General features: G+C 32.9%; 3 protein-coding genes and 1 long non-coding RNA gene across 8 annotated transcripts; 3 read left to right on the top strand and 1 right to left on the bottom strand.

The window, feature by feature from the left end:
• The first annotated feature begins 243 nt into the window (after positions 1–243).
• LOC105253177 (apolipoprotein D) lies at positions 244–3317 on the top strand. The gene is made up of 5 exons (XM_011261027.3): positions 244–329; positions 1433–1555; positions 1760–1886; positions 2064–2159; positions 2532–3317. The coding sequence occupies exons 2-5, from the start codon at positions 1436–1438 to the stop codon at positions 3011–3013; spliced, it is 825 nt and encodes a 274-aa protein (XP_011259329.1). The 5' UTR covers positions 244–329; positions 1433–1435; the 3' UTR covers positions 3014–3317.
• A 318-nt stretch (positions 3318–3635) lies between these two features.
• On the top strand, positions 3636–9758 carry LOC105253180. 4 transcript variants are annotated; one of them, XR_003122589.1, is made up of 5 exons: positions 3636–4014; positions 7748–8002; positions 8162–8499; positions 8878–9071; positions 9340–9752. XR_003122589.1 is itself a non-coding variant. In XM_011261032.3 (4 exons), exons 1-4 carry the CDS (start codon positions 4785–4787, stop codon positions 9437–9439), a joined length of 870 nt encoding a protein of 289 aa, XP_011259334.2. In that variant the 5' UTR covers positions 4664–4784; the 3' UTR covers positions 9440–9751. The 4 variants fall into 4 exon arrangements, 1 of the variants encoding a protein (XP_011259334.2); XR_003122587.1 differs by lacking the exon at positions 3636–4014 and adding an exon at positions 4279–4961 and having other exon boundaries at positions 9340–9758; XR_003122588.1 differs by lacking the exon at positions 3636–4014 and adding an exon at positions 4279–4856 and having other exon boundaries at positions 9340–9756.
• Positions 4845–8345, bottom strand: LOC112637519. The gene is made up of 4 exons (XR_003122590.1): positions 8172–8345; positions 7736–7982; positions 5520–5730; positions 4845–5023 (listed from the first exon to the last, which is right to left on the bottom strand). It is a non-coding gene; the product is annotated as an uncharacterized LOC112637519 (long non-coding RNA).
• Positions 9759–10810: 1052 nt separating the features above from the next.
• On the top strand, positions 10811–16814 carry LOC105253178 (LIM domain kinase 1). Of its 2 annotated transcripts, XM_011261028.3 has the most exons (8): positions 10811–10890; positions 11438–11552; positions 11686–12126; positions 12502–12594; positions 13315–13447; positions 13530–13762; positions 13827–14055; positions 14296–16814. In XM_011261028.3, exons 1-8 carry the CDS (start codon positions 10869–10871, stop codon positions 16579–16581), a joined length of 3552 nt encoding a protein of 1183 aa, XP_011259330.1. In that variant the 5' UTR covers positions 10811–10868; the 3' UTR covers positions 16582–16814. The 2 variants fall into 2 exon arrangements, with proteins under 2 accessions (XP_011259330.1, XP_011259331.1); XM_011261029.3 differs by lacking the exon at positions 12502–12594.
• Positions 16815–21572: the final 4758 nt, after the last annotated feature.

Below are 21572 nucleotides of genomic sequence, written 5' to 3'. Positions count from 1 at the left end.
TGATATAACTGAGAGTAACATTAATGATAATTATGGTTACTCCGAATTTTTTAGAGATTACGTATATATTTGCTGTGTCAATATATAATAGTGGGATTATCTTAAAAAAAAAACAGAAAAATTAATTGGAATTAACTGATTTGTGATTCATAGAGAACAGTGATACATTATACGTATCTCCATCGTCAGTATTATATGTCTCAATAAATGTGTGCGTGACCCGTAATTGGTTCGAGAGTGGGGCACGAGTCACATAAAGTCTATCCCTCCATTGAGACTTGTGTTTATAGTGAGTGAACGCAGAGAGACCGGCAGCAGCAATTCCTACAGTGAGTACATTTTTAAGAGAGCTTATAGCTCCAATATTTTCTCCTTTAATAAATTGATCTTATTTTTCACCTGTAGGCACCACAACAACCGATATTGTTTTATTTAAATTTCGCTTACTTTAAAAAGATCTTCCCTTTCGCTCAAATATGTATAAAGTTGCATGTTCGGGTAACAAACATTGCTTACACTTTCCGTATGATGTAATCGAATCTCGAGAAAATATTAATCAAAAATATGTATTAGTTTTTCTTTCGCGAAATAAATTCTAATAGTATTTGTCAAAAGAATGTCCTGTTAGCAAGTGGAAAGATATTAATCGAATTCGTATGGAGAGCATTAATATTCTTTGTGACGTGGAACGAAAGGTCGCACAGGTCGAATGTAATCATGTATTCGTTAATCATTATTGGACATTTATCTTTTTATCTATCATCACATCTCGTAGTATAGAAGAAAAAACCAAATATGCACATAGTTTATTTAGAATCAGAAATTCTTCTTTGCTCGATGATGCGTGTCCAAGGTGAGTGAATCATGCTTCACTAGTTGTACTTGAAATCTGAGAAGAAAGAAAAAAAAAAGAAAGATCATGACTGTTTGAGTGCGAGTTCAAAGATCGCTTCACACTGAGTGTATGCTTATCTATAGATCCTACCGGAAAGCTACATTGGAATAGTAAAAAAAAATGTGTTATATCACCATTTCCGTCGAAATCTGTGATCACATCGAAAATAATATCCAATTTATATAACTGTATTGTTTATTATTTTATAGATAGTATCGTAATTAGAGTAATTAGAGTAATTATATATATATATAATACTGCGTATTATATATATTTATCTCAAACAATTTTTTTCATTAAATTACATTATAATAACACATGTGTTTTTGTATGTTGATTCGAAAATTTGAAGTAAATTAATCATAATGAATCAGATTTAATGACTAAATTTTAATCTAGTGTTACTAATGATTCGTAAACACGCTTATCTATTGATATAAATATTACATTGGGGAAAATTCAATTTGTGTATTAATCTTTTACGAGAATTTAAATTGCTTAATGTTATTGTTTATTGACTTTTATCTTTTTTTTTAGAAGATGCAGTACTTGACTTCGATCTTGATATTGGCGGGATGCTTCGCTTTTATTCAAGCTCACTCGTATCATATGGGCGCCTGTCCCATTGTGGAACCTATGCAAGGTTTTCAGATGAATAGAGTAAGCGGAATAAATAAAGCTATATAAGTAAATAAATAAATATGTATACACACGCGCGCGCGCGCGCGCGTGTGTGTATAATATAACTGATAATAAAAAATTTTCAATTATTTCGCGTATATTTCAAATTATTATATCTTTTATTATGTTTAATAAAGGACAATCAATTTATTTTAGTAATAATCAGCTTGTTTAAAATTTTAGTTCTTAGGTCTGTGGTATGTCATCCAAAAAACGTCGACAGGTAGCAAGTGTATCACTTACAACTACACGCGAGGAGAAGAGCCAGGCGAATATGTAATAACCCAAGACTCTGATCATCTAATCCTAGGTAAGACAATTAAAAATTAACAAGCGTGTATCACATGCAATTGATGAAAAAAGGAGATACGTCACCTTTTGTGAACAAGTCATCGGGCCTTATCGAGAGTTATAAAGGCCCGTCAATGGGATAAATGTCTAGCAAATGGGATGAATTATCCGTAATACGCGTGATGCGTATGTGCAGGTCTTACACCATTAAAGCATGAATATCACTATACTGGTGAGCTGACTGTACCGGAACCCAGTACTGCAGGACGCATGGAAGTCCGTTTTCCTCTTAGTAAGTGCTTTAAATAAAAAATTAACATTAATTAACATTATCTAAATTTATTATCCAAAAAAAAGCATTTTACATATTCCTTATAAAAAATAAAATAATTTATATAATAAATAATTTATAGAAATTCATTATGCGGCAAAAATTCGCTGTAAATATATATGATTTCTATATACTGTATAATGCTAGTTATGCTTTTCAAAATGCAAGCTATAGTCTTTTCCTCCATCTATTATAAGATATCAGATAAATTGATGACAAATAGCTAAGTTTGAATTTTGCGAAAAACGGTTCTGTATTCTTCATTAAGTATAGTATTTATCCGAATTACAAGTCAGGCTTCCGTATTGCGTAACTAAAATTTCTGCAATTTAGGTGTAGCCGGAAGTGCGTCCCATGTGGTATTTATGACCGACTACGATACTTATGCTGGCATATTCACATGCCAGAAACTGGCATTCGCTCATCGACAGAGCGCTACGATCCTCTCGAGGACTCGGACGTTGGATCAATCGCAGGTAGACAAGATACGTCAAAGACTGAGCCATTTTGGCGTCGATCCGTTTGATCTGAGCATCATTTCGCAATCTGGTTGTCCGCACGGGAACAATACTGTGGATATTAATATCGATCCCAACACTTTCACTTCTGAAAATTTGGGCAATGTAGTGCGCAAAGCAGGAGAGAAGATTGGCGATGGTGTTCAGTGGGTTGCCCAAACTGGAAGCCAGGTTTATCACAAGCTGACTGGAACGGAAGAGGATCGCGCAAGTTCGACAGAGCAGAATGGTCGCGTGACTAACAGTAGAAATGATGGAAGAATATTGGAGAACAACGACGTAGAATGGATTCCCTAAAAATTATACAATCTGTTATCTTTTATTGCGTTATTGCGTTAATTGCGATCTCCACGCGACTAAACATCCATAGTACTCATTGTATAGATCTATCGATATTTTTCTTCTGATTTATTTGTTTGTGTGATTTTATTTAGAAATACGTGACAAATAGGAATAAAATGCGATAAAAAGATATTCATACGACACTATTTGGCTCGATTAATACATGATTGCATCATGAATATACATGTTTTAAATAATATGTACGAAAGAAGAAATTCTGATATCAATAAAACTGAATAAAGCATAATGTATATATTTATTATTTCTATATTTTATTGTATTTAGAAATGTATAATTTATATAATTAATTCTTATATTCGTCATTATTAATACACTTATATGTCATTGTGCTTAAAATTTATTATTAAAATTATCTTATTATTAAAAAATGCATGTACTATATATTGCATTATAAAAAATTGGTAATTAGACATTTACGTATTTTGTTAATATCACATCAGTAAGTTAATTAAAAAATTTAAAATGATTACAATATTGTTTATTCATGTATTAATTTTCCAAAAGAGTATGCAAACTAACAGAATTTGAAATTATAATGTTAAAGATCATTTTTCTTTCAAATCTACATACGAATAAAATTCTTTTATCATGTTTTGTTCGAACTATCTGATAATTTCTTATTAATACGTTTTCAAGATATAAATCTGGGAAAAATCAATTATCTATTTCTTGTGCTCTATATAAACAGTGTCTCTGTGTCAGATGATTTAGATTCTCCCCCAATGCATGTACAATGCGACCGCATATACGCGTTTGTATATACGCGACCACGAATATTAATATCCTCTCACGTCTCGTTCGAACTATCAGTCTGATAGTGACCGCGGAGGAGCGACAAGCTAATTTCGTGATTGCAAGCAGCACGCGTCGTCTTCGAGATTTTTAACTGCGGTCACGTCATTTCACAGCTCTAAGATCTTAACAAATTTCTCAACGTATGTAAATTAATGTATTAACGCATGATATTAATACCTTCATATTTTTCTAATAATACACTTAATTAATATAATTTTTTATATTTTTTCTTCGTGTTAGATTTTTGTATAGTAAAAGTAACTATTATATGATTTGATCTCTCGATGTGTAATTTATTTTATTATTTTTATTTAATAGATTGTTAAAACAATAAAATAAAATTTATATGTATCTTTTTATTTTTTAATACATGCAACGATATTTCGTTCAAAAATATAATCATTTAAATTTTAATTTCAAATTTATTGCCAAATTTTAACGAATCATTGATTAACTGATTGATATGACACGAAACATTGATTAACTGATTGATATGACACGTTTCACTTTATATATCTTAATTCTAAAACTGGCCGAATATTTCACACAAAAATTCGAGATTTATTAAAGGAAGTTTTTTCGTGATGCGAATGGTATTTCTCATAGACTAATGTGTTAACATAGTCAATAAGCTTTTGACATTCTGTTAATGTTATTTCAACCATTACTATATACCTACACTTATTATATATATCTACACTTGTTATATTCCTAAAACTGTTTTATAATGATTCATTTTTCATCTATGTCGTCCTGCTATATTTTTCATTTTTAATCCTTTTAAAAATTTATAAAATTTTTAGCAATAAGTCTTTGAAATAAAATATAATTTAGTGACACTTCAGCATTAGCATATATCTCACGTGTAATAGCGATATTATTGAATTATTGTTTTTTGCAAGCTTTAGAAATGCGGCTACACCCTTCTTACCGCCCGTTCGTTACGCACTGCAGTGTACAACGAGCTCGGTGGGGATGCGGGGTGAGTGCGCAGTTTACACTACCGACTTTGTGCTTCTGTGCCTTCTTCTTTCAGTCACAATCGAAAGTTTCTGACTCTTGGAACGATCACTTCAGATTCTGTTTTGTGAGCAATATAAATTTCACATTTCGCTCGAATTGATTTATTTTTGAGATTACACCTCGCATCTAAATATCATAATCTAAATGTTAAGGCGTACTACTCGTTTTCAATATGTAATTATAATATGTTAAAAAAAGATTGCAAATTAAATATATAATAACGTATATTTTTTTACTTAAAATCTAGATGTATAATTTAATAGAATTTAAAGTTCAGTTAAAAGATATATGATTTGTGAAAAACAAAAGTTGTGTGTTGTACATGATAATCCCTCCTCGATATTTTTGTAAAAATTAGTTTCACAAATTGACTAAAGAATTTATCGTTGAAAAATAATATAGTGAAAGTGGAACATCGTATATATTATAGTATATACATAAAAAACATCGTTAACATTTCATCAAATTATATTATTTATAATATTAATAAATAATGATTGTAAAATATGTCAGCATTTAATGCAAGTCTCTATCTTATATCGGTATTTACAAAAAAAAATTTTTAAAAAATTTTCCAAATTTAAATCCCAGATATTAAAGATTAAGTAACACTTTAAATTACCTGCAATGCCCTCGAAGTATATATCTTTCGGACCGACGATTTCTCCAAGTATTACTGGATGGACCCGATGTTTTATTATCGAGATCGTTGATGTAGCCATAGCGCACGTGTTATGTTTAGCATTTTATTTTTTCGAAAAATAGATTTATATATGTCCTCCAGTTATATATGTCCTCTGTACTTTACATGTAGCCTCATTAAAGCCGGAAATCTTAAAAAAATATTGTATATTATTGTATAAAAAATATGTGTATAATTGCATAATTTTAATTATATAAATAATAAAATACATTATTAAAAAATAGAAGCATAGATAACATAAAAATGAAATAAAATACACACGCAGTATTTTTCTATTTTTTAATTCTTTTTTTCGTATCGCGACTGTTTTTGTCACTATGTATCTATCGGTCTAACTGATTTGATAATAATCGCGATTAGCAATAAACGATGATCGTCGGGACGCACGATAGATACGCCACAGAACTGCCCAGACTGCGTCCAATTATGAAAGAATTATTCTGCTGACATATCGGCACACAGGTTCAAGAGACAAGTTCGACAATCCTCATTGACCCACATCGTAGATTATGCAAGTTACAGTTGGAAAACGAATTAAAAGTCCATAATACATATATACACTTTATGTATACCTCTATGATTAACTTTTGTTACAACAAATTTTTCGTGATAAAAATAAAAAGAAAATAACTTCAATTTTTGTTATGAAAAATTTGTCTTTGTAAATAAATATAATACCCGGAAAGAAATTTTTTAAAAAAAAAGTATAAGACTATTATTGATACCTCATAGTTAGCTTAAGACCTGTATATTTCGAATAATTTTGTGAGGAATTTGTGTAGAAAATAATCAGCTTATTTCGTTTAAAACTTTATGTTGTAATATGTTGTAATTTTCGATTTCGACAGTTTGTTACTCTATCTGTGACCATTGCATAATCGGTTAGTGTATGTGTCATGTCGCAATGCGAGATTTTGTCTACACTATTTAAAAAGATACTATAGATAGATGCTATAAATTATTTAAATTATATTACACAAATCAGAATTATTAATATTTCCTATTTATTCCTCTATGAAAAATGGAAAAAATTAATACACCATAATTTGATAGTTAAAAGATGTAAATCTAGACGTGAATATTATACAATCAAAGATTTGCTCGTATTATTTTGAATTTTTTCATCGAGCCAAACACGAACGCAAAATAATGGATGAATAAACAGTTTTGATGACTTGATTATAACGATTTGCGACGAGTAATGACCGTCGATGCGGTATACTGGGTCAGTCGTCCAGACCGTATGAATTAGTTGGGGCGACATCCCTCAGCAGTACAGGTTCAAGAGACAAGTTCGTCAATGGACCTCGTTGACCTACATCGTTGTTACGCGCGTATTCTGCTTCAGGGCGCGCACTCTCGTTTTCACGATCGGTCTGAATTGAAACGACCCAAACCGAGCCGAGGTCACAGAATGGTTCGATTCTCAGAATTAAATGTATCCGCCGAGAACTTAATCGTTTGCCTGCACCCGGCAATTCTGTACTTTGACAAATGACATGAAAATACATGCTTTATATACTTTGATATTTTAGTCGATCTAAAAAATTATTATATTGTAATTTTACATTTCGTAAATGAATAGCAGTGTAATAAATGAGCAATTCGCATCTACTTGTTAATCCTTTCGCTACGAAAAAATCGCTTTGTACTTTACTGAAAACATTTGTGTGTATGGAAAATTATTCACTAACAATTTTTGCTAAATACATAGTACAGGAATTCACTAAATAAAATCGTTGAATTTCTTAATCGATTTATGATAATTTGCACAAATATGTTAATTTACGTTATGCAATAGTTTTACTGCACCAAGCAGCCTGCTTTTCGTTTTATTCTGTCGTCGAAAAGGTTGCATTAATAATGGCTTTGGGATCGAGTGACCATTTAAAATTGCGGTCAAGTATTAATCGAAATCTGATGTTTGGCTATTCGCAAATGGACTTCTATTTTTTTTTCTTGAAAGTCGTTCGTGAATTGAAATTTCGCAAACGCAGACACTCAAGAAGAAGGACGATCGTTGAATGACCTTGCATATTTTTTTTGCTTGCGTTAGAGAGATACAAAAAACCTCCGTCAAAATATTCGCCAGTCATTTTTCACAACTTGTTTCACATGGTTTCATCATTTCTTACGTATCGTTGCAGATGATCGCCATACTATTCAGCATTCTGCCGATCCTGTGGCTCCAGAAGATTGAAGCGAGCGTACTGGTCGCCGACACTACTATGTCCAGAATGGTAGAGTTGAACGCCGACGCGCCCTTTTGCGCTCTTTATAGTGATCGTGGGACCATCCAGAGAATGGTGCTCGGTGCAGATCCCAGGAAGGTTCGACAAATTTCCAGCAACCTTGTCGCGGACCTCGAAGAGACCTGTAAAGCTTCACAAAACAAAGGAAAGGTAAGCCATTTGTTCTCAAGAAAATAAATGTTTTTAATTATTATCTGATTCCTTTTCTATCTTTTTAAATGCATTTTTATACTTAAAATAAGTTCTTTTTTATGAGATGATAATTATCTTTCCAAATTTGTTTCCAAAAAATTATTAAATTTTCTATAGAATCAAGGACCTGGCAGTGGTTTAATATATCCGGGTACCAAATGGTGCGGGCCGGGCAATGTGACAGTTGGCTATAACGATTTGGGTCAACATTCGGCTGAAGACGCCTGTTGCAGGGAACATGATCATTGTCCGTACACGATAGCGCCGCAAGAGTGTATACACGGTATATGCAATAATTCACCATTTACTCGCTCACATTGCGATTGCGATGCCAAATTCCGCAGATGTTTACAAAATCTCAATACCGAAGTGGCTAATACCCTCGGTGCGTTATTCTTCAACGTTATCCAGGTCACCTGCTTCAAAGAAAGAAGACCGTGTTCACAGTGGCAAAGGTATATATTTTATATTTTATATAAAAAGGTCTTCAAAATTTTATATATATGTGTGTGTGTGTGTGTGTGTGTGTGTGTGTATCTAGAATAGATTTTGTCTAAAGTAAAGATACTACATATATACATATATATGTATATATACATATGTATGTATGTATGTATGTATATATGTATGTATGTATGTATAATAAAGTAAACACACACACACCCACACATATGTATGTGTGTATCTTTACTTTAGACAAATATTTATTCTAGATACATATAATAATAAATTATTGCATAATTATAAGAGAAACTAGGATAGACTTTATCATTTTTTTAATTAAAAAATATTACATAAATGCGTTTTTGTTATATAATATAGAATCATTTTAGTTGCATTTTACAATGGGAGAAGTCCCCAAGCTATTTCCCAAACGAATTATCAGAGAGTAGAGGATTCCGAAGACCACTGTTGACAACCTTCTCCTTCATACTTAAGGATTTTATGGTCAGCCAGAGAAATTTTCCTTAAGCTGTCACATCTTTATTTGAAGAGATTTCAAAATATAAAAAAAGGACTTTGCGCTGTAAATGTCTTTTTACTTTTTCAGCATTTAATACATGGCGATGGTTCTGTATATCATAATTATTCTCTCTCTCTCTCTCTCTCTCTCTCTCTCTCAATGTTTATATAATAACTTTAATTCTCAGGTGAAGGTTCTTCTACACAAAATAGTATTAAATCTAATAATTTTAATTCTTTGGTGGAGGTTTTCTCATTTTATGAAAGCCAATCTAGCAAATTGCTCTACTGTCGAGATTTTTTATTTGATTGAGCAATAAAATGTGTTGCAGAAATGGCTATGCAGAGGCTGTGTCTGATCGATTGTGCTCGCAATACAAGTTTCGACCTAGCGATAAGTATGTGCCCCTAATGCCTTCAAATATGAAATAAATTTGGAAGCAATAGAAGGACAGCCCCAAAAACGATAGAATGGTCCAAATAGATAGGCCAATGATTCAATATGTGATTACAATATAATAATAACATTCTTTATATCAAATTGCCGTCCTTACTATTGCACATTAATATATAGGATATCAAATAATACATACCATAAAGATTAAGTTATGTCAATCCTTTTATAATAGTGCAATATATAGATATTGTCTGGAGCTTATAGATGATAGACAACTCTTTATCCTTAAACTAAATTTATCTTACTGTATATATTTAATGCACCTCATTTCAATGACTCTATTAAGAGTTTGGCTACCTGTAAAAAAATATTTGTTATACTTAATTAAATCTATTTTACGTTATATAATAAAATCTTTCTGAAAATAATTCTGCAAAAAAATTATTATAAAATGGCAACAACATAATTTCTTCTTTTTTGAAAGTAATAGTAATAGCAATAATTATATTATATTTGATTATTTGAGTTGGCATTAGTAATATATTGTATATTATTGTTTATATGCTACATCTATCAAAAATGTGTGCCATAATTATTTATTTCAATTACACTGAACTCTAATTCATTTAAGGATAAAAGGATATGCGTTTACAATTATACTGATTGTGATAGGTAACAAATATTTTTATCTGCTAGAAAAAAATTAGCTATTTTAAAATATAATGCACAAAGAATGTGTTTTGTATGCTATTTTAAAATATTATATTCACTTAATATATAGATAATTGTATATATATTGAAAATAATGATTTTCTTGAATATTTGACAGATTTCTACATGTAGTATTAATTCATTTAATAGAAATAAAGCGTTAATATGTAACAATCGTGATATACTATGTCAATATCCTATTAAGTTTTATTTTCATAAAGCGTCAAAACATATTTATCTTTAAGATTCAGATATAAGTTGTAAAAATAAGAAAGCTACATGCAAAAATACACCTGTTTATAAAAAACTAATTGTATATTTCTCAAAATCTAAATATATATGCAAGTGCACTTTTTGTGTTTCATTGTGACTCTCCCGTGTTGAAAGTTATATATTTTATATATTTTTTATGCTACTTGGCTATCGATTTCTATAATACATATGTTATCGTTCTCGTGTGATATGATGATATTTGATTATTAAAATATAAAAAGAAGGAAAATTGGAAAAATTGTGGTACTGTACTGTATTCCACTGGTAACGAAAATCCGCTCATGTTACTCGTAAATGGCCGCCGTTAAATTTCTGCACTGTTTGCTTCGCAAGTTTCACGCAACATGACGTCGTGTCGTTGCGATCGTGTCTGGCGTTCGAATCAGTTCAAATCTACTTGAATCCCGCGCTCAGTGATCGAATCGGAGTGGAATCAAGTGGAGCGGAGTGGGAGTGTGTCGATCGTACATACATGCCGTGATGGATGAAGTTTTGACGAATGGTAGGTATATTTGGGAAGGAAAAACATGTTATGGTAATCAAGTTATGGGTGATAACTCAATCTTACCGATAAAAAGGGCGTCGCGACGATGAGACGTTGCTCGTGCGAAATGCCGTCAACGAAACGTCAACGCGTCACGCATCGCGTGGGCGTCCTATCTTCCGTGTCTCTCGTGTTGCCCACGCATTAATAAGTTTATTTATGCGTCTTTCATCGCGTTATATCTTTTCGCGACAGAATTTTCGCACATTATTGCGATACGCATCGTTTAAACGAATCTGCGTCATGCTCCAATCGTCGTCAGCTACTTCGTTACATATTCGGTCGATCTTGTGCCTAATGTCAAATATGTGATTCATGTTTCCTTCCCAAGTACATCCCTCGAGTCCGCCTTTTTTCTTATCTAGAATGATTACACATATGTTTTCGCATATCATATATATTCGTGAAAATATTGATATTTTGAAACATAAATATAATATTTTGGATTGATGAATTAACAATACATAGAGCCTTAATTTATTAATGATAATAATTTCTTTTTTAGATCTAGGAGGCGAGGAAAGTGGGGGAACATTAATATGTGCGGGTTGTTTGAATGCTATTGATGAAGATGAATTTATACAGGCATTGAACCAAGAATGGCACATTGATTGTTTTCGGTAAAAACATTAACACAATTATAAAGAAAATAATGTTATACATAATATAAAATATATTGCAACTGTAATACGATATTAATTATATTTCATTTTTATATTGAGAAAAAATTTTTTAAATTATAATTAATTTTAGATGTTCGGCGTGCGATATCGGCCTATCGTCTTGGTACTTTGAGAAAGATGGCTTGCTGTTTTGTAAAGACGATTATTGGGCCGCTTATGGCGAAGCATGTCAAGGCTGTGGTCAGATCATCACAGGTCCTGTTATGCTGGCAGGCGATCACAAATTTCACCCAGAATGCTTTGCTTGTACTTCTTGCGGTGCTTTTATTGGAGATGGTGAAAGTTATGCACTCGTTGAACGGTCTAAATTATATTGTGGGGTTTGCTATAAGCGACAGATGCAACCACTCAACAGAACAGCAAACTATCCTTTTGCTAGAAAACCACACAGCATTAGGCTAGTCGAAATACCTCCTAGCACGACAGATCCAGATAAGCAGAGAGGAATCAAACTCACATTAGACACAGCTCCCAGTCCTCGCAGTTGTGGTGCTTTGCTGCGTATTTCAGAGTATGTATGATAATATATTTTGTTTTTATAAATATCCTGTTGTACCATATATCTATTATTTATCAATTGTGTGCACAGATGGCTATTTAAATATAGATTTTTTAAATTTAGAGATTAAAATTATATAGATAAATAAACAAAATTCATATGTCATATATGATAAAAGTACATTATATATCGATTTCTTCAGGATTAACTTATATACAGCGGATAAACTTATATATATATATATATATATATATACACACACATTTAAAACAATTGCTTCTCTTAAAATACTTATAACAATGCATGATTATTTTGATTATTTAAGAGAAAGTTGGTGTATATAAATTTACATATATTAGCCTCTAATAACATTCAACTAAAATGCAGGTTAATGAGAAATGTTCGTGGAAAGATCAGTAAGCTGCTGGCCTCTGTGATGGAGGTCCTATTTAGACTATGCTGCCACTTCTCTAATCATAGGTATTGCATAACAAATCAATAATATGCACTACATATTGCTAATTCTGACAGACTGTGCATTTCAATAATGATTTTGTGTAATTTTAACTAAAACATATGTGACAATCATATTATATGTTAATTACATATTATAACTATCATTTTTTTCTGTATTATGTGCATGTTCAAAATGTAGCATATCAAGAAGTGACAGTTTATGTTGTTAGAATAATTTTAGATAATTGTTGAGGAATTGCAGCTATTAACATATATTATCACTTAAACATACAAATGAAAAGCTATTTTGTAATTTAACTAAAAACTTAAATAGTTAATATAATACAATATTATTATAATACAATATTATTTCTGAATGTTATACTTTTTGCTTCTTTTTGATTTCTAGTTTTTGATAAATTTTCGTATCATCTTATCTAATAAAAGAGCACTTTAAAGTATAGATTAATATAATTAGGAAAATACAATTAATTAATCTTTAATGTATAATATGTTCCCATTGTTTATGTAACTTTTAGTAATCTTGTGAGGTCTTTTTTTAATCTTATCGCTGGTGTTTTGAAGTTGTTCCATATTCTGGCAATTATTTTTTATCATAAGTTGTGTTGCCATGTGAATATATGTGACAATAAAGAGAAAATATAATGCATACAAAAGTTTGCATGTTCTGCTACTGCAATGTAATAGTGACAATAAAAATATTCCATAAAATAAATGTTACAGATTGAATATGTCCAGTGATCTTATATCATTACACATTGGCGACCGAATTTTAGAAATAAATGGCACCCCTGTTAAAGATCAGCCTGTGGAAAATATCGAAAATCTCATACAATATTCAGATACAGTTTTACAAGTAAGCCAAAACATTTCTAAAGTATTGTCTCATTCGCTTTGTAATTTGGCACAATTAAATGACATAATCTTTGATGTTTTAGTTGACTATCGAGCACGATCCAGATGCGGTGTCACGACGGCCCACGTTCTGCTCACCGTCCTCGACGATGCTGACGTGCGTTGGTAATCCCAGGACAAGTCCCGAAAACAAAGAGCGACTGTTTAAACGTCGAGATGAGGGTTATATGAGTGGTGCGCGGAGCCGACAATTACGAAGGACGAGAGATCCTATGCATAAAGAACGCAGTAGTTCTATGTCACGATTACTTGATGGGTAAGTCAAGATGATTCTTAGTAATTAGAGTGTAATTTATTTATCAAATTGAAATCCACCATAGATCTTCTCCAACGAATCCTACTTATGATCTGAGCCGAACCAGATCCTTTCGCGTAGAGCCAAAGAATCAGAGAATATTTCGAGCGAGTGATTTGGTGAAGGGCGAGCTTCTAGGTAAAGGATTCTTTGGACAAGTATTCAAAGTTACACATCGCGACACGGACGAAGTGATGGTTCTCAAGGAGTTATATAGAGTGGATGAAGATGCTCAGAAAAACTTTTTAAAAGAGGTAATTTCATTTTTTAAATAAATAAATAAATATGCAATATCTGAGCATTCAAAAGTATTAAATTATATATACTTAATGTCAAAAATACTTGCACACTTTTTTTATTCCATTTATGTAACATTATATATATATATATATATATATATATATATATATATATATAAAATGCTTTTTCGATGTTAAATTATTAGTTTCAGTTCTTATTTATTTATTTATTTTCTTTCGGAAACTATCCAACAGGTTGCAGTGCTGCGTTCATTACACCATAACAACGTTCTTCGATTTATCGGTGTCCTTTATAAGGATAAAAAACTGCATTTGGTTACCGAGTATATAGCAGGTGGCACATTAAGGGCCCTGCTTCACGATACGAACGAACCATTGCCATGGGAACAGCGTACATCCTTTGCGAAAGATATCGCTGCCGGCATGGCCTACTTGCATTCCATGAATATCATTCATCGCGACTTGAATTCACACAATTGTCTCGTTCGTGAGGATAAGACTGTGGTAGTTGCAGATTTCGGTCTGGCGAGGATCATTCAAAATGGCAGTTCGCCGGATAATCGCAAATATAATCGACATTCCGATGGAGAAGTGAAGACCTCAAAGAAAGAGCGGAAGAAACGGTACACAGTTGTCGGAAATCCTTACTGGATGGCGCCCGAGATGATGAAGGGCAACAAATATGATGAGAAAGTGGATATATTTAGCTTTGGCATAGTTGTATGCGAGATCATAGGTCGAGTCCAAGCAGACCCCGACTATTTACCTAGATCGTCCGATTTTGGCCTGAATCAAAATGTTTTCAAAGAAAAATTTTGCTCTAATTGCCCCGAGACCTTTTATATGATCGCATTTCTTTGCTGCGATCTGAATCCGGATAAGAGACCACCTTTCGAAGTTATGGAAGTCTGGTTGGAAGGACTGGCCATGCATCTATCGGTAGGCGCCGAATTACCGGCAAATCTAGATTTTGATATAAGAAATTATAAAGGACCTAGTCCGAGTAGTAGCGAATCCACAACTCCGGAAACTTTGGCGCCACAATTAAAACCTATTAAGGAGGGCCAAGTGCATCAAGAGAAAAAGCGATCTAGCGGCTGCGATGACAGTACACTAGAACGTGAAATACAACCCGTACCGATATCTAACACGCTTCTCGTGCCTGAAGTCGTCAGTCCACGTAACAGGTATACGAGGCAGAATAGCAAAAGTAATGACAACTCGAACAATGTGGGACGTTACTCGAGACAAAATTCCAAATCAAAAGACTTTGATAAAGAGAAGTCCATTGTAATTTCATCCGATTCCAGCAGTTTTAGTGGACGTTATTTAAGAAATAATAATGCCAAATTAAAAGATACATCTCCCGATATTCCAAATATCTACGCTTATTCAAAGATTGATACAAGCGAACATAACGTAACTCGAGTACCAAATATAGAAAAAATAAAGTACGTAGGAAGCGCAAGTCAGTGTACAGTTTCTGACGCTTCAGATTATATAATCGACAGTAAAGGTTCATATAAAATCAGTAACAATCTGAAACATAAATCAACGGAGAAGTCCAACGATACGAGTGGTTGTAAGGTGAAATCAGAAAATAAATTTAAAATACCAGACACTGCAAGCTCCGTTGGCTCGTATTTGCGGCAAATCGGGAAATCTATCGGCGCTATAGAAAAGGAAAATAAAGCGATTAATAATCGAAACGATGTAAACTCTGGTGACATCAATCCAAAAAAAGTTGTTGGCGAAGGCACGAAGCCATGCAGCGGATCATATCTGCGAAGAACTAAAATATCACCGACTAAGGAGACTACGAAGAACGCATTTTCTAATAAAGAAATTGATAAAGTTGATGGCGTTTCATCGTTACAGAAATCGGTACAGTCAAAAGTCCCACCGAATCAAGAGAATGTCATCGAAAAGGAAGATGTTAAAGATAGACTATCCAAACAAGAGAACAACGTGTCCGACGTCGGTAGCATCTTGTCTAGACAGGGAAGTCCCACAGTATTAGATTGCACGTCTAAGTATAAAGATTACTCGTTGTTCGATACCTACATGAAGGATGATTTTCGCAAGAATGATTCCTTCAAAAAACTATATAGTTCGAGTCTATATCATACAGACAGTCTTTATTCCAATTCCAGCGTATCAAAGCGCGATAATCTTATCACACCTAATAGGCAAAATGCGAGTGACGACGGTAATCGTCCTGTTGTAGCCGAATCAATGAGCGATGATACTAAGACTCCGATGATGACTTCGTCTCTTTATGGCAGCGATTTAAAGAATTGTCTGGCTGATTACACCAGGTGCTACAAGGGTATCGATGTTTGCAGACAGGACAGTTTTGGCTCCGATAGTGCACTTGGTACTATGAAGAGCGATTTCTTCGCCGATATTGATTTCGCGCAAATGAGGGATAGCAGACATACACCGGACTTATGCCATACATCCGAAAGGTGCTGCACACCTAATCGTCCAACGACACCGATAGAAAGTACCGCTTTATAAATTAAAATGCAAGGAGATAACAGCTTTCCAAGATATCGAAATAACGTTCGTAATCCCTAATGATTGAATCTCAATGCTACTAATTTGATCTCTTTATTCATAATATGTAAGATTTGAACATGTAACGTGCTTAGTTTGCAGTATTAATTTTTTAGTTAAAGAAGTTACTTCGTCCATTATTTTTATTGCTTAAAGCGAAGAAAGATTGAATTCATTTTGATATATGTGCAATATATTTTTATAAAAAATTTCTTGAAAGGATAATATTACATTATTTTATTGAAACTGAATTTAAAATATTGAAAGAATTGATAAAAAAGGTTTAAAATGCAAAACTTTGAGATAAAAATATATATTCCCGTTAATAAATCAAAATGCTTGTCTCTTACTAAAGAAAGAAATGACAAGATGCAATATTCAGTATTAATGAATTTCATGCGCCTATCGGACTTTTACGGATTTTTAGATCGTAATAACATCAGTAGTTAATTAGCCATAAGTATTCTATTACATTCCTCTACAAAAAATCTTGCCATAAGGTTTTTAAAAATGGATAATAAAACATGACTCTTCGATAAAAGCATTCCATCCAAAATACTATTTACAAAGCCGGGATTTTTTGATAAGTACGATATTACTAGCGTGTGCTCGAAAAAACCGACACTGTAAATATGTCGATTTTTGCAGATTACAAATTACACGAATTATAGAATCAAAAACCAAAGTCAAAGTTGATGCAAATACACATTTCTCCAGATATTGTACAACCACGAGATTACGTTTTCTTTAAATTGTAGACTTACGTCATGTAGAATCAGTTTTTGTAGAATAGAATGTAAAAATGGTATTATATCTGTTACTGGATATATAGATGTACATCACAGTGTAAAATATTGTATAAGTTTGTAATACTGCTATGTATATGTACAGTATGTAATTGATATATTATATATGTATGTATACATACGTGCATATAAATATATACATATACATGCGACACGTTTATATCTTCGTTATACCTGTAACTATTCTTGATATATTTTGATAAAATGAGATTACATATACTAAAAATTATTTATATATCTTTTATTTGGTACATTATACATTTTTTAACGAAGATATAAACGGACTGCAAAGTAGTATATTTCGTGTGTATAAAAAAAAAATAATTTGTATATAATAATTTTGTATATATATTCAAATATTTTTCAAAACACATCGAGAGAGTTCTTAATAAGTTTTATAATTGCGATGTAAGTATATATATACATATACACACAATTAATTTTTTCTTTCTACATTCTATTCAAAATATTGTTCCCTTTTCTATTTCATGACGTTTAAGTAAAAATTATATGTTTTTATAGATGCATTTTTAAACACAATAATATCAATACACATAAAATTTCATATTTTTAAACATTCTGTTTAAATCGCAAGTTAAGAGATTATTTCATGTTATGTTTTGAAATTTGAATAAAAATAATGTGACCATTATTCGAAAATTTTTTCGGATGCACTTATATGTTTTGGTTAAAGTATATTGTTTCAGAAATTATTAACGATTATTTATTTGTAATAAAAGCATTTTCAAATTATTTACAGACAATACATTTTGTAACTTGTAAATCATTTTTATCCTAAAACTGCATATTGGATAAATGAAAAAAGAATCAATCAAATAACCCCGTCTTTTTAACTTTCTCGTGCTTATAAAGAACAGGAGAAATATTATCACAAAATGTTATTCTCGATATCGTAAGCGTATTATTATCACTTAGAACAAAGTATCATTAAATACATGTCTACTCATAAAAACGGACGGTTATGTGCAATAATTGTACGGCTTACTGTATGTATATGGTAGAGTTAGTCTAAAGAGATTATTTACGGCTTATATATTGTTAGTTAATGAGAGTAAACTAATTAACAAACTAGTTGCAGTAGAGAATTTTGTAAAACATTACAATGTGTTATGCGAAGAAAAAGTTTGCATTCTCGGCATGCAGCGTTCGTACAGCCGTATGATTTCGATTTTGCAATGTGAAAATCATATTCAATGTAAATAGAATGATTGAAAAGCGAATAGTCATAGCTCTAAACGTGCCGTGCGAATGAAGGAAATGGCGATTGTGTAGGCGTCAGATAAATCAAACATGTAAGATACATATATTGGACTGAAAATTCGCATAATCTATTGTAACGACTCGCTTAAATTTTAAATAATGCGAGAATTAATTATTGTAACATGCCGCGTGTGAAACAGTATTAACATTACTCGCTACATCTTGTTGCTTAGTAGTAACATACGTTCGCTATATCGTACTTCTTTGATACATACCGGGCACAAAAATCATGTAATACCTGTAAAGAGATATCTGGAATGAGTAGACGTTATTTTTATAGCTCCTGTAAATTTTCACATCTTTTTGATAGCCGACACGATCGTAGACTAATATATAGAATATCCGACCATTAGCGCATTAATCTAATAACGATTAAAGCTGGAATGGTGGAATATACTATATAATCTCGATTATCGAATATTTTTTTTACTCTATAAATTGTGAATCACTTACTGATCTGATCTATAGTTTTGAACAGATATCTTTTATAGATATAGAAAAACTAATGTCTCTATAATTGAGGCTGTAATTTTTTATAAGAGAAACAATATTCTTGTAATTTTCACTCTTTCTGTCGGCCTAATCAGCCTAATTTTGCACATAGAAATCCTGTAATAATTTTGACATATTTCGAATTGCGAATTGTTTTTATATGTGAAGATGCAGATTCGATTTAACTTAGAGTATTTAGTCGTCACGAGAGAGAGTCGCGAGAAATTTGACTCTATTCAATACAATATTATAATACAAACACTTAATTGCAGACGTTAATGGTATTGTTATAATAAATCTCGCGAAATTTGGTACGAAGCGAATGTTATCCAGATATATGTCTAGCAATAAAAAAAGGACGGCCTTGATGATTTCCAGATGCATTCGGGCTTAAAACAAATTCCTAAGCGAGAGCAATAATTGCGTTATCAACAATATATGTATACATTTTCACGTTGTTTTACTGCACATAAGTTGATGAGCAGAATTGAAATGCGACTTCGAACCAAGTTAAATATGTCTGTTATATCGATGACAATATATAGATCTCGATGACGATTGTTTCTAATATATCGGCGATCTATATATTTGCAAAGGGGGAATGAAAAAACTATAGATTTTTCTATTATCTTTATAGTATTTTCGTTATCTGTGTAAAGGTAAGTTTACGAGAAAGTTATCGCGCAGAGTTTTCTTTTATGTGAAACAAAAATGTGTTTTATTTAACATTCCAATAATTTAGCAAAAAGAAAAGAAATACAAAATAAACCGTTGACAGTATACGAGAGTGTTTTGTATAATCGTCCTTTTAACTTAAGCATCTTTAGCTATATATCATTAAAATTGAAATGAAAAGCTACTCATCCGTTTCACAAAACTTTATAAATTTTATATTTAATTTAAATAATTATATAAAGCACAATTTGTGTGAACGTATATTGTATCATTTGAATATCTCGTTACGTCGATAAATTACCATTAATCGATAACCTTACCTTATCACACGTTCTAGTTAAAGTTGCTACCATTAGATGACAGCATGCTTTGCACCGTTTAATCGAAAATCTCGCATGACAGTTTGAATCCCAAATTTCGTAAGAATAAACAGTTGTTCCTTGCATCGAGTACAAGTTTCACATGTGATATTGTTAATCATCGTTTGAACTAAAAATGATAGAGCGTAAAACGATGGAGAAAATTCTCCGTTGAAAGTTGCTTAAAAGAAAAATGTTCCGTCAAGAGGGAAAATTCCTTATTTAGAAGAATTCCTTTGTACGCTCTCTCTTTGTCGAGCAAAGGTATCGTTTCAAGTACGAATTTAGCAAGAAACTATAACATTTCTAAAGATCGTACGTATAAGTGCTTTAAACATAAGTGCGCGAATATATGTATTATATTATCTATTTAGGAATTTGAATTTTTGTTTGAATTTCCCACTTTCTCCAGCTCATTATTCCGTAGGGGGGCGCTGCCGATTTTTAAAAGCTGTTAATCGAGGCGCAACCGTCGCGCGCGCGCGCGCGCAAAGAGTTCGGTCGCGAATAAATCGGCTTCGGGGAGAAAAATTGAGAATTTATACCTCGCGAAGAGAACGTGTGCCGAGTGAGTAAGTGCTCATCCGCGTTTCCGCGTGCGGACAAAAGTGCGCGTGTAATTTGTCGCCGGTGGCAGCGAGGAAAAGGAGACGAGCGACGAGACGGGACGGATCGCGGCGGGGGAGAAGATGGCGGCAACGGCAGCGGCAATAAGAAGGTAAGGAAAAAGCCGGCGTTCGAGCGCGGAAATTTATGAGTCGCGACGTGTCGACGGAAACCTTAAATTTTAACGTTCCTGCGTCGCCCGCGCTCTCGCAGTCGGGGGCCCCGGCTCTCCGCGCGCGCCGTTTTAAGGATCCAAGAGGGTCTCGCGGGGGAGGGGGAGATTATACGACGCCGGGACGCGACGAGGGGAGGAAGAGGATGGATGAACCCCGGGCGGCGACGGCGACGAGTTACATATAACGCGTCTCGAGCGCGCGGGGCATTCGAGTAAAATGATAATAAACGCGCGTCGCGCATCTCGTCGACACGACGCGACGCAAATTTCATCGCTCCTGGCTTTCCCGGCGTTTCGAAACATGGCGCCGCTCGAAAGCGCTATCGTCACCAACAGTGACATCGTGTGACGTCGGTAGGACGATGTATGTCGACATCACGTGTTAGGTATCGCGCCAGATACGTCAGATATGCATAGAGTTGCATAGATAGACCGTGCGCTTTTATTTAACGCGAGATAACATTAGTACGAGAGAATAAAATAATTAGATGCTTTTTTCCTGTCGATTATGCAATAGAAAAAAATCCGATAAGAAAATTCTATTTATATAAATACAAA

The sequence above is a fragment of the Camponotus floridanus genome, unplaced genomic scaffold (genome assembly GCF_003227725.1).
Source record: "Camponotus floridanus strain SB8 unplaced genomic scaffold, Cflo_v7.5 scaffold174, whole genome shotgun sequence".
Taxonomy (NCBI): domain Eukaryota; kingdom Metazoa; phylum Arthropoda; class Insecta; order Hymenoptera; family Formicidae; genus Camponotus; species Camponotus floridanus.
This window is presented reverse-complemented; position numbering and strand designations above follow the sequence as displayed.

Coding starts and splice junctions, on each gene's coding strand:
- LOC105253177 (XM_011261027.3), top strand. CDS start 1,436: ATGCAGTACTTGACTTCGATCTTGATATTGGCGGGATGCTTCGCTTTT. Junction 1,556..1,759: donor AAGGTTTTCAGATGAATAGA/GTAAGCGGAATA, acceptor TTAAAATTTTAG/TTCTTAGGTCTGTGGTATGT. Junction 1,887..2,063: donor CTCTGATCATCTAATCCTAG/GTAAGACAATTA, acceptor GCGTATGTGCAG/GTCTTACACCATTAAAGCAT.
- LOC105253180 (XM_011261032.3), top strand. CDS start 4,785: ATGCGGCTACACCCTTCTTACCGCCCGTTCGTTACGCACTGCAGTGTA. Junction 8,003..8,161: donor CTTCACAAAACAAAGGAAAG/GTAAGCCATTTG, acceptor AATTTTCTATAG/AATCAAGGACCTGGCAGTGG. Junction 8,500..9,339: donor CCGTGTTCACAGTGGCAAAG/GTATATATTTTA, acceptor AATGTGTTGCAG/AAATGGCTATGCAGAGGCTG.
- LOC105253178 (XM_011261028.3), top strand. CDS start 10,869: ATGGATGAAGTTTTGACGAATG. Junction 12,595..13,314: donor TGCCACTTCTCTAATCATAG/GTATTGCATAAC, acceptor TAAATGTTACAG/ATTGAATATGTCCAGTGATC. Junction 13,763..13,826: donor ATGTCACGATTACTTGATGG/GTAAGTCAAGAT, acceptor AATCCACCATAG/ATCTTCTCCAACGAATCCTA.